Below are 12,359 nucleotides of genomic sequence, written 5' to 3'. Positions count from 1 at the left end.
TGCTCCCTCAGCGTCTTTCCACTATACAGGAAAAAAAACTTTATCTCAGGCTGCATCCCCCTGTTGACCCAGCAATTCGGGGCATGTCCCAGGCTCCTGGTCCATACACGATTCCCTCGTAGGTGGCGTTCTGCAGGGAAGTAAGTCACCTTTCCTAAGAGGCTCAGCTTGATCTCGTAAAGTTACTCCCTCGTAGGCAGTGTTCTGCAGTATAAACAAGCACTTTTCCTATAAGGCTCAGCTTAGTCTCATTAAATGGTTCCACATGAACAAGCCCCTTTTCATATAGGGCTCAGCTACCATAGGACTCGGCTCACACCCTCGCGCTGTTCCACCTGGCTCCCCACTGGTTTCCCCTTTATCCGATGCCTTGCCGCATGGCCACACCTCCTCCTCCTGAGCCTGCACCTGCAGCTTTTCTAATGCTGTGCTCTTGACCCTGACTGTACAGCCCCAGTCTCCCATACGTTGTCCAGTACACCGTTGCAGCTGGAACCCCCATCACAGACCCCGGTTCCCTTTTCCTCAGACACCTGTAGAAATGCACTACCGGAGACTGGCGCAAACAAATTGTAGAATTGGGACCAGGGAGTGGAATCCCTCACACACAACATGCTCTGTTGCTCACAGGTTAGGTACTTCCGGGATTAAGTATATACAAGGAATGACTGGTTTATATTCTTCAACTATCTCCCAGTGATCTCGTTCATAACACGATTTCCTCCAATTTGCCGACAGCCTAGTTTAAGAAGGCTCTGGATCCAAAAGGCTCACAGTAGTTTTGCGAAAATATAAATCAAGAGTAATTTTGATTTATTTTTTTTATTGGTGAGTTTTCAGTAAACCTATCTTACAAAAGATCACAATCTGTACAAAAAATATATATATATATGCAAAATCAACAGAACAGGACAACAGTCATTACATTTCATTATATTTGTCTCCAGTCTATGATCCAGATACAAATACTAAAACATCCAATTACTATAAAAAGTAGAAATTGTCCAGAACTATCTACTTCATATTCTCCAATTCCTATAGAAACTTTTAAAATCGTCCTTCTATTCATAACATCTGCTAGTTAAATCTAGGAACACATTTCCAATAGGATATTTCCTTCTTGAATTACCTTGGATAATAGTTCAAATGTAACGATTGGAAATTTCACCAGTGCTAAAAGGAGTGAAATATGCGAGCCAGTCACCCTTCTAATCCACAAAGACTCGCTGATTATTGCTGTTATGGAATGTATAAATGGCTCAATAAGGTTTGATCCTTTCTTCTGTTTGCACTTTGCATTCAATAACCAGATGATCTAATGTCTCTAATGACTGTGACATGCACAGTTGACAATTACGAAATGTGAGTAGAATATTCAATTGAGGGCCTAAAATGTCCAGTGTAGGCTAGCAGTTCAGACTAACTTTCAAGTAACACTGTCATAATCTTGCAAACAGAAACCTCATCAAATATATTTTCGTTTTTTATGATATATATACAAATGGGAAAAGTGTTTGTATGTTCTTATTTGTTGAAGAACCTGAATATCCCAAATCTTGTCCAATTTCTTAATTCCAGATTTCAACACCTCAGAGTACACAATCTAATCGGGATCCTTTGCATTCATATAGTTCATACATCTTCTTTTGACATTTTTAGTATAATTATTCGCATTAGATGACATTACTAGCTTTAGGTGGGCGAATATTTCAGTCTGTTCTCCTTCAATAACTTTACCATAGAGCATAATGCCTTTGTATTGGTATTGTGGCACCAAGATTGTAACTCAAATTCAAGCCATAACACACTGATGAAGACTAGCCTGGCAGTCCCAGCTCTTCTCTGAAAATCAGACCATGTAATGTGTCGAATTTTATATTTTGAAATGTTGTAAGATGCATTGTACTTCTTCTATGTTAATGTGTTTTGACATTTATTTTATTTTTGGTTTTATGGAAAACCGTGACAAGCAGTTGATCAGTTGATTTGGTTATGTGATATTACCGCATTTAGTAGACCGAACAGACTTTTTTTTTTGCAGCCGTTTTTGTGTTGGCTTTTAAATGTAGCAATATGACATCCAACTCCCCCCCCCCCCCCAAGATGACCCCGCCCTCTCCTGTCGGTTTTTGTAAAAAGGGGGGGGTGCTCCTATACCTCCCCTTCGCAGCACAACACACACTAAATCCCCACAATACGGTCACAAAAACACTCACACCAACACAGACCCTCACCTGACAGTCTTTGACAGCTTGATTTAGAATGACCGCTCTGTGCGTCACAAAGCGGTCATTCTAAATAGATCTCTTTTTTTCGGTCCAGTTAAAAATATATTTTCAATTAGGACCGTTGATTTAACCATCCTATAAGAGCTGTGGGGGGCACAAGGGATGGGAAGAACAGTGTGTTCTGTTTATTTAGATCATGTAGTCTGACGTAAGAGGGAGGGTGCTGACTGAGTTGCATGAAAAATAACTGCAACCACTCCATGAGTTGTTCGTTGTATCCATGTGTATTACTTCGCTGAGGGCTCAAGGCTGCGTTCCTTGTTAGGCATACAATTATCTTATTACATGTGATAAATTACAGCATTTTAGTAATTTGCATTGAAACGTCTCCTGTTTGCGAGTGTGTAATAGAATGTGGAAGATGTTTGGTCTGGTGGAGGCCCTCTGTGGAACATTGTAGGATTGGATGATTAGCTGCCAATTTTCAGCTAGGCTTCTGAATATGCAGGATTTTCTTGGTCCATTTAACTAATTCACAGACCCCAGTCTGGTGCTTTCACGTTTACCTAGGCTGTGATAACCGTTTATGCTGCTTTGCCATTTATGGGAATAGCCAGGAAAGTCTCAGTGTGCCACCACTACTGTATAGCAGTAAGGAACAGTTCTCAAATCGCCTACAAGACTAATGGTTTGTTGATGTCCTCCATTATCAAATAGTGAAAGGCGGTACTAACTGGTAGGGCACAGTGACATTCAAGCTAACACAATTGAAAGTAGTGAGGGATGACAGAGTACTTTGGTCAAATGGTCAGTGCACTCAGGGAAGTTTATGCTAGGCCTAACTCTCCACAACCTATTTACTTAACATGTTATATCCATTACCAATCAATCCATGCAGGTTAGTTGGGTTTGCAGGTACTGTGCATTCTACGGTTCCCACTTCATGACTGTTACTCCCTGGATCAAATGTGCAGATCTTCTGCAGTCTCCGTAATGGATATTCTGCTGAACTTGGTTCATAATTATACAGGTTTCCCAGAAAGAAAACCTTGCCCACGTGCAAAGAATATTTTACTTGCACCCCTTGACAATGACCTCTTTGATACCACCACTTTACTACATAGGTAACGTCTATGGTATCAAGTTTCACTACCCTTGAAATCCTTACTAGGCACAAATAACATGGCAGAATGGCCCTGCTGTGTTGTCCTTAAGATGGTCAGCAAGACCAAAAGCTTCTGCTTCGATCTGCAAACCAGTGCAGATTAGCACACAGACTAGAACATTTCCCAACAATTGTTCCTGTTGGGAGTAGAACTTGGGTCTGAGCTCTGGACGCATGTCTTTGGGTCCATTTATTTAGCATGCCTAGCTAGAACGCCTTTGAATTATCTACATTGGAGTTTACTGCTTCAGTAGTTTTATTTACAAGCCAATGAAGTGATGTTTCTACTTGAGGATGAGTAGCAGGTACAACAATACTGTTGATCACAAAATGGATAAAGAAACCATGGAAGATCTTAGCATGTCTCAAGCTATGGCCATGGATTTGATCTGATCTCCTTGAATGATCAGAAATATTTAAGTTTGAAATTGATTCCTTCCTCCCATGGGTTCGTCATCTATGTTCTCTACCCGCCCTCCGCCCCCGGTGCAGCTGCTGTACCGAGACCTTTTCAGTGACCAAGGGGCACATTGCAGCTCTGCTCCCACTACACTCGACTGCTCTATGCATCCATGCCAGATATGATGCTAAGGCCAATATATATCAAGGGAGAACACCCCATGACCTTAATTATTTTCTCCCATGCACTCTGCTCACTTCAGGAACTCTGCTTCACTAAAGTTTGATGTTTTGCGCCACACCTACTCTGGAAGACCTCTGGGTTTCAGCCATGCATTAATTGCGACACCAAATGTCCGTTCATGACTGCCACAGGATTTATGTATACTGTTTGGGAGAAGGGCACGACACCCAGGATTGTGTGTTGTGCCAGTTGATGCACCCTAAGGCGTTTTGGGAGCAGACGGCAAAACACATCACTTTTTTCCACAAGTAAAAAACATTAGACCGACTAGTTTGAGGTTGCTGGGTGCGGAGCACCGAACCGAAGAATATTACCCTATTTGCAAGGACAAAAAGCAGCTCCTCCATACCATCTATCTTCCTCAAAGAGCAGAATTCGCCGCTCTGGGGACTCTTCGGAGGAACAGGTGCTACAGGTACCTTTCCCAATCCTCCAAGCTGGTGGAATGGGAGGCCTTTTGACTTACTACGCAAGATGTTTTTGCCAAGGGGCCGACAGATTCTGCCTTGGTCCAGGCAGCGCTGTCAGGATCCACTGTGCTCACATGAGCCAGCAGATACCCAATGAAAGACTGTGACTGTGCACCTTTAGGTTCAGCCATGGCTCCAACGGGCACGATGCAGCACTGGTCAGTCTTCTGCTGGTGGTCATCTGGCACCAGCTCCATTCTCCTTGGCTCTAGCGGCACAAAGGCTGCTCATGAGTTAGCCCGCTCTCTAGGGGTGCATTCATGTGAAAAACTGAGGACATTTTTTGAGAAGGGTGATCCATCTCCTTTGGGCTTGAACATTCGTGCCCTAGTGAGGCCTGGCATTTCCTTGGAGTTCTTTAGTGAGGAGGGAGGGGAGTTGATGAACCTTGCTACTGACTTACGAGCAAGTGGGAAGTCCTGTGTCTGACTGTCCCTTTACCCTGGATTCATCTGACTGGTCGGACACCCACATTGGCAGGGTGTTCACTCTCAATGATAGGGTGGCAAACATCCTTCAGGTGGAGCATGTCTTTCATTCCCCAAGGCTTGTACCTGCCTCCACCTTTGTTCCTTCTGATGCTCATGCCCTCCTTCAATAAGGTGGTGTTGGAGACCGGGTTGTGCATGAGGTCAATTCAGTGGCTACTTCAAGGTTAGTGGTCTCAGTTCCAGTTTGCCATATAATACTTGTTGCATGTCTCTGATTTGTCTCGAGATCTTTTGTGTTGGACCCTGCTAAACCATTTTCTGAGAGGGTCATCGCTTGGGCAAACTTGGCCCCAACTGATTGTAGTCTAAAATGTGTCCCTAAACAGGCTAGGACACTCACTTGTTGGATCTTAAGGCGAGCAGAGACTGGATTCTCCAACGAGGTCTGGAATTTATCAGTTTGTTGGAACTGCAGGTGATCAGGATGGCCCGGATTGCCTTCCTCCTCTGTGTGTGAGGAAATGTTGTGCTAGTCTTTGACAAAACTGGCCATGCACTACCTTAAACTGGCTGGTGTAGGGTCATTGCTTCTGCACAGAGAAACAATGAGACTGTGGTTCTTGGCTTGACAGAGTAGTGTGTCTTATGGCGGCCCATCTTGCTATGACAGAGCACATCATACCACATGCTCGACAGACTTTGGCCTCCCATGAGCACAAGCTCTATCAGGAAGTTCTGCAGAACACCTTCATCTTTAGCTTGACTCCTCAAGGGGACCTCTTTGCTTCTAGTGTGAACAGGGAGTGCAAGTTGTTCTGCTCCTGGGAATTTCCTCTTCAGGAAGTTTTGGAGGATGCATTGACTGTCAAATGGATCTTCGATCCCCTGCATCTGTTCCTGCCTATCCCACTCATCCTGCTAGTTTTCAGGAGACTGTGACTCTTCAATGCATATGTTTGCCAAACATTATTGCCTTGATTCAGGATGATTGTTATAGCAGAGCTGTCATGCAGAGGTTTCTGGTGTAGGTGGCATTTTCTCCATTATCGCATCTCTCCCAGATGTATGTACTGCTACGGGAGTTCATCAAAGATGAATACGTGGGAGGGAGGTATCCGGTACAAGAACAAATGTCTAAGCTCTTTGTAATGTTCTTTCTGATGGATTAGTCCTTCCTGCCGCAGATTTCTCATCACCCTTCCAAACCTGCACCACTTGGTGACTAGCTTGTACACTTAATTTGTTCTCAGGTCATTCAGCTGGTGAGGGATCTCATAAGCTGCGGGACCACAACTGGGGAAATGGGTAGAACTAAGGTCATGGGGAGCTCCATATGTACCAGCCTAGGCGGAGCCATCCTGCACCTCCTGGTGGAAAAGAACATTCTACAGACATCTGGTGCTATAAGAGAATATCAAAGATGTGGAATCATTTAGAGTAAGGACTAATCCATTTGAAAGAACATTACTGAATGGGAAGTCATTTGTTTCTGTATTTCAGACCTTTTGATCAACATCCCCACTTGAAGGTGTTATGACTTTCCCAATCTTTTAATGGAGATTCTCGTGTATTCAGTAGTATGTATCCACTTAGTTCCATTTGCATGCAGATGGGGTGTTTTAAGTATTGAAGACGCTGCCGAGTCTAGGGATTCCTTTCAATGGGCCTGTTCATCCAAATCTGAAGGCCATGTCCATCACTTGCAGCAGGTGGCTCTTGCTTATTTCAACCTCTTCAGGCACGCACTGGATTCACATGGGCTTAATACATTGACAATGGGCTCGAACAGATGTGTTCTCTGCTGTGTTGACATAGCAAGTTGGTGCAGACGACCATTCTTCATCTGGAAGGAAGAGTCTTGAATGGACATCCTGTTAATCACCTATTTGTCTGAATAGCTTCAAAGTATGTAATTAGAACGTTGGCTTACGTTAGTGTCTGCATCATGTATTACGGGAGCCGGTGCCCAGGTGAAAAAGCCGGATGTCTTTGCACGGATAAGTGACATAGTGTGATGAGTCCTCTGTACGTTGTGTGCTAAGAAATGGCACATTTTTATTTACATGTTCATATTTGCAGAAGGCAATTTACCCCAACCTCTCTAGAGATGATAAATCCAAAAAAACTGCTCAAGGTGACTTTGAAGTTGTTGAAATGGGTCAGGAACCAACATTGTCAAAGGACCACTTACCAGATGATTTTGCTGCCATTACCTTCAGCTCATGTACACTGCTGAGTCCTGTTGTGATATATTGTTTGCAGTAAATGGCTAACCTGCTGCCTTAAATAACACCTCCATCAATGCTCTGCATTCATACCTCTCCTTTATAAGTATCTCTAAAAGAAGCTTGTAGCGACAGACATGATGCTGCGGCTGTCCTCCTTTTCAGGATCCTTCAGAACAAGGAGCCTTTGTGGACCTCAGATATCCTTCCTACATCCAGCCCACATTTTTACTTTCCTTATGCCCTCATCCCCTTTCCTCTAATATCGGGGTCTAATAGCTCTTCAAGGAACACATGAGCCTTAAAAATGTGGCAATCAGTAACATTTCTGCAATCAAAGGCAGCGCGTATTCGGCTTACAACTGTTGGAGGGAGTGGATCGTACTCCGATACATATGCTGCTGCTGCCAGTGTATCAAGTACACTTTTTTGGGAGAGATACTCCCCTATTCCCCCTGGCCGATATCCCTTTCCCAAACAATTGGGTTATTGGGCAAAGCCACCAAGCATGCCTCAATTCCTCATTGTAGCTCTCTTTAAATGTGTGTACTGAAGAGTAGTAATGCACGTCTCTTCACCTGTAAATTGCATTTATAATATATAATAAGTTTGCCAAATGGAGCTGGCCACTCTTAAAGTAATTATAGATAAATATTCAGTGAAACATTGAGCTTTTGTGAAAACAAGTGTGTATGGTGCATTATTGACCATGACACAAGCACAACTTTTTTGCTTGATTTGCCATTTCTCATACCTTTAGGGGTGGGCTTGGAACCAAAGGTGGCCCTGGAAATAATGTTCACAGTGGACCCATATTACACATTTTCAGCAAGACCAATGAGAGAATTTAGAAATAAAATAGGTCACGACACAAGAGAGGCAGGGTGTAGAGGCCTGCTAAGCAATCTGCAGAGTTCCTTATGACGGTCCACCCCTGCATATCTTGCACGTTTCAGTTGAAGTACAGTTTGCCATTGATACTGTAGTTAAGAGGATGGAGTCCTCGGGGAGTATGAGTGTACAGCAGAATGGGGAGCTTGATTTAATCGGCCCATGTCTAGCTTCTGTTGCCAGGCCCTAAACTCGCCAGCAGAAACCAGTCTTGGAATTGTGGCCTACCAGCATCTGTCTTTAATGATGTCCCTAAGAGTGGGGCCTCTCCTTACACACCCCTCCCCGTGGAGTGAGTGAAGTAGCATTGTTTGTGTTGTGGCTGCTGAATGTTTAATGGGTTGATGTCTGCTCGGGTCCCACTGTTACCTCTGGCAGTCCTACAGAACAGGCTTTATTTCGATTTTTGCATTTTACATTTTCATACAATAACTGTTATTACACTTGAATGCGAATGAAAAGATATGTATAGCAGTACACACTGATGGCAGAATTTGGGTAAGCATCCTGTCCTTGGTTTCTTTGCTTGGCTCCTGGCCGCTGGCTCTGCAGCTCCCGGTTCCTTCAGGCAGGATCTCTCACAGATTTTGAATGTCCCTCTTCTAGTTTATTGGCCAATAGGAAGTCCACAAAAACTAGATTGCTCAGTATGCTTCCACACCACCTCCTCAACTCAGTAGTGATCTTGTGGTTCCCCTGCGAGTCAATGGAGTTCTTTGTCACAGTACTGGGAAAGAGATCTTCACTTAAGGTAATTCCTATTCTTCCTTGTCCCTGTACTTTCTAGGAGAATGGTAGGGTGACAATAACTCATGACCATATAAGGGAAGGGGTTGTATGAAAGAGGGGTGGGTCTAGGATCAGATGATTGGCTGGGATACTGCGTTCTCTTCAGATAGTTGTCCCTAGTCGGGATCCCTCCCCCTGAAATCTTCCCGCCGAGTACCACCACCAATGGGACTATTGGTTAGCGGCCTCACCTCCCAGGCCAAATGAGGAGGGGCTCCCCAGGGAAGAAGGGACGACATCCGAAGATTCAGTACAGCTCCCAGCTGGCTGGTCCTGGCTAATGGAATGTCGGTGTGGGCACACAGCGGGATGCTGTGATATCTTTAAATGCATTACTCTGCTTATGCTGTAAATACTGCTTTCAACCTGACAATAAGTAACAGTGTTGAGCGGTTTAGAAACTCATTCTCATCTGGGTGCCAAGAAAGCCATCTCAAGCGTCCACTACAGAAATGACTCTTCCTCTAAAGTCTTGATTAATCACAGGCTGGTGCTCCAGCGGCCTAGTCATAGTAGAGCACAGGTTATCCCTCACTTTCCCAAGGTACATATGGGAAGGCAAGACAGTCTCTCGGGATCCCGCCGTATGTTGTGCAGGTGGCTTGCTAAAGGGTCAGAGCCTGGTTTTAAACTCTTCAGAAAGTATAAAAGTAGGTGTGACCAAGCAAGCCTTGAACAAGCTAATGAATACATGACTGCACACGTGTAGCAGAAGTCTACGACGGTACCTCAGCATCTTCCCTCCTTTTCCAAAATAAATCTGAAATGTGCACTGCCGCCAGCCCTCTTTACTCTGCCTAGAGGGAATGATGTGTGTCCCTTTCTTCTTGTCACTCTTCCCCATCTCCCAAGCCCAGAGGTGGAGATGGCCCTGCAGAAGGACATCTGTTCTCGGTGCCCAGAGGGATGTGTGCGGGCAAGCCCTTTACTGCTGCAGTCTGTTCAGCCACCGTCTTGTATTGCCTGTTAAGTGGGTTCTCCCGCTGCCACCCTGTTGGTGGCCTATGCAGGTACAGGCCCACAGCACGGGACAGATATCGCCGGCACCTTCAGTTTAATATCCCAGTCCCCCTCAAGTAAGTTGTTTTGTAGAGAGAACATTTTACATTTTGAGTGCTAATTGCACGTAATTTTTTAAGATTCCCTATGAACCGTAGTTGTGCATTTCGTGCTTTAAGAAATATCAATGTTCCCAGATGAAACCTACCCCGCATGGGTGTCCCTCAGATAATTGCAGCACACTTTGCTTTCCACTCTTGCTACGCATGTGTGTGCAGGGGGGAGGGGGCAAGAGAGAGGGTCTGCAGAAGTTAGCCACTCGGGCCCCCTAACTGAAAAGCACTACCCTTCCCTGCTGAATTGTGAACACATGTAAGGAAGCGCTCATGGATTCCAAATCCCAGACCTCTCTCGTTGCTAATTATAGTTGTTGTTTAGCATATTGCTTTTAAACGGCACACATCAATTTATTAATTAGCCTTGTTACTTTATGCCCCAAGGATCCATCCGTCTGCTTCCAGTTTGTTTTTTTCTTTAATGTTTCGTGGTGGCATTGCAGTGAGCGTGGAGGCGTGTGAGAACGCTGCTCTGTCAGAGTGAGAATGTGTACCTTGGGGAGTTGGTCATGTCTTTGGAGAGTGGCCAGCTCTTTCTGCAAATGACCTGGGAAGGGGAGGACCTGAGATGGATGAGGCCTGGTAGATCGCATGCAGGGGTTCATATACCCACTGGTGTGTCTGTTTGATGTTGGTGGTGAGGGGGCAGTTGGATGGTGGATGTCCTGGTCCAGCGATTACCTCGTCTACATATGGCTGATCCTTTATTATCACGTTAACAGCAGAAGTGGGAGAGGATTTGTGAATATTGTCTGCACGCCCATAACTTAGAAATACTAAAAAGTGTACAGTGTCAGTCAACCCTGAATGAGATGGCTGCAGCCCTTCCTGGTGTCTGTGTTCCTATGGTGGAGACATTGTAAAATCATAGGCTGGCCAGCGGGTATGGTGGAAACGGGCTTGTGTACGGTGTTGGCTTTTTCCGTTCTGAATAGGGATGGCACCTGTTGGTGTTTCCCCTTTACAATCACTTGTGGTGGTTGCTGGTTTAGCATTCAAGACTGACTGTTGTTCTTAACTGTGTCTAATCATATCTTAAACATGTTTCTAAGCCAAAAAAGATTCCCTGAACCCCAGATGTGACCGCTAAACTCGCAGTTTCTCTCCCTGCAGGTATCGAGCAAGAGTGGAGAAGATTGAGTCGCCATCCAAGGTCCATGTGTTCTACATAGATTATGGAAACGTGAGTATTTCTGCTGGTTGGTGGTTCAGATCTTTTTCTGGAGTTAAAGGCCCCCAGTAGTCCCTCAGTCCCACTCACTGTACTATTTCTGGAATTCTCGAATAAGCGTCTTGATGGCTTTCCTCTACTTGAGTGGGAAGGCTGGGAAGATCCTGTCAAGAAACTGATGAGGGGTGCGAAGGTCACTGTACACATTCGTTTGTGCCAATCATTCTTGGATCACAGGGCACTTCACCTGAGTTCTACTGTGTTTGTTTGAAACTGTATTTGCATATATTGTGTAGATTCACACATAGCCAAATACGTTAGTGAGTGCATTTCTGTGTAAGTATGTGTGTAGGTTTGGATATATGTGTGCATGTAATGTACACAAGACAATAGTTTTATGTTCTTACCAGTATGACATTAAAAGATGGGTCTTGCATTGTATCCGAGAACTTTAAAACACGCAAGAAGGAAATTGTTTCAGAATGAAGGCCCAAAAAGGCAAACGTGAGCAGTTGCTGGTAAGTCAGTGGGTTATTGGGTTGCATAGTCTGCTTGAATGGCTATTGTCGGTCAGCTGACTAGTGTTTAGATGGGGCTTCTCTTATTTAAATCCGTTCATGGTGTAGTGCACAATGTTTATCCCTGTGAAGCAGCCCGTTCCTTGTGGGCATCAGTGGTCATGAGAATGGGCAGGTCCAGGGTTATTGATGGTTCGAATAAGCAGTTCCAGATCCCCTACACCTAGCCCAAACTATGAGGCGTTCTTGTCTAAGGGACTGATGGAGTGGGCCGCTGAAATCTGCAGGTCCAAGCCTGCGGGACTGAGGTGCTAGCAAGATTCCTTGCTGACCTTACATGCACACCCACCTTGGCGCAATGACACCCACCCCCACACATGCACACCCAGTTGTTCAGTCTTTCCCATTAATTGACACATTTCATAGATTCAGTGTCTAACGACCATCATTGATGAATATGGTGCACCAGCATAGTCCCTAAGAACATTCCGCAACGGCGCTGACTCAAGGCTTCTGCTCTGAAGCGGTTACTTGGAATGCACCGGACAGAAGGCGCAGAGTGGGAAATAGCCGTCATTGAGAAAAATCAACCAACACACGACCATGCGCACCCCAGAGAATGCTGGGTAATTGTTGCCAAAGGTGCCAGATTTGTAGTTCTACTTGCGGCTCTACCTGTGGTGTGACATGGCTCGTGTCCGTGACAAAATCTA

General features: G+C 44.9%; 1 protein-coding gene across 1 annotated transcript in view; it reads left to right on the top strand.

The window, feature by feature from the left end:
- The window catches only part of SND1 (staphylococcal nuclease and tudor domain containing 1), a 2,477,133-nt gene that overhangs the window by 2,277,959 nt on the left and 186,815 nt on the right, over nt 1-12,359 (top strand). Inside the window, exon 20 of the mRNA XM_069629563.1 lies at nt 11,071-11,140. Within this exon, the coding sequence (XP_069485664.1) occupies nt 11,071-11,140 (70 nt within the window). The remainder of the gene's footprint in view (nt 1-11,070; nt 11,141-12,359) is intronic.

Source organism: Ambystoma mexicanum, chromosome 12, assembly GCF_040938575.1.
Source record: "Ambystoma mexicanum isolate Mex_15411 chromosome 12, UKY_AmexF1_1, whole genome shotgun sequence".
In the NCBI taxonomy this organism is placed as follows: Eukaryota; Metazoa; Chordata; class Amphibia; order Caudata; family Ambystomatidae; genus Ambystoma; species Ambystoma mexicanum.
Note: the sequence above shows the minus strand (reverse complement) of the source record. Positions and strands in the feature narration are given on the sequence as shown.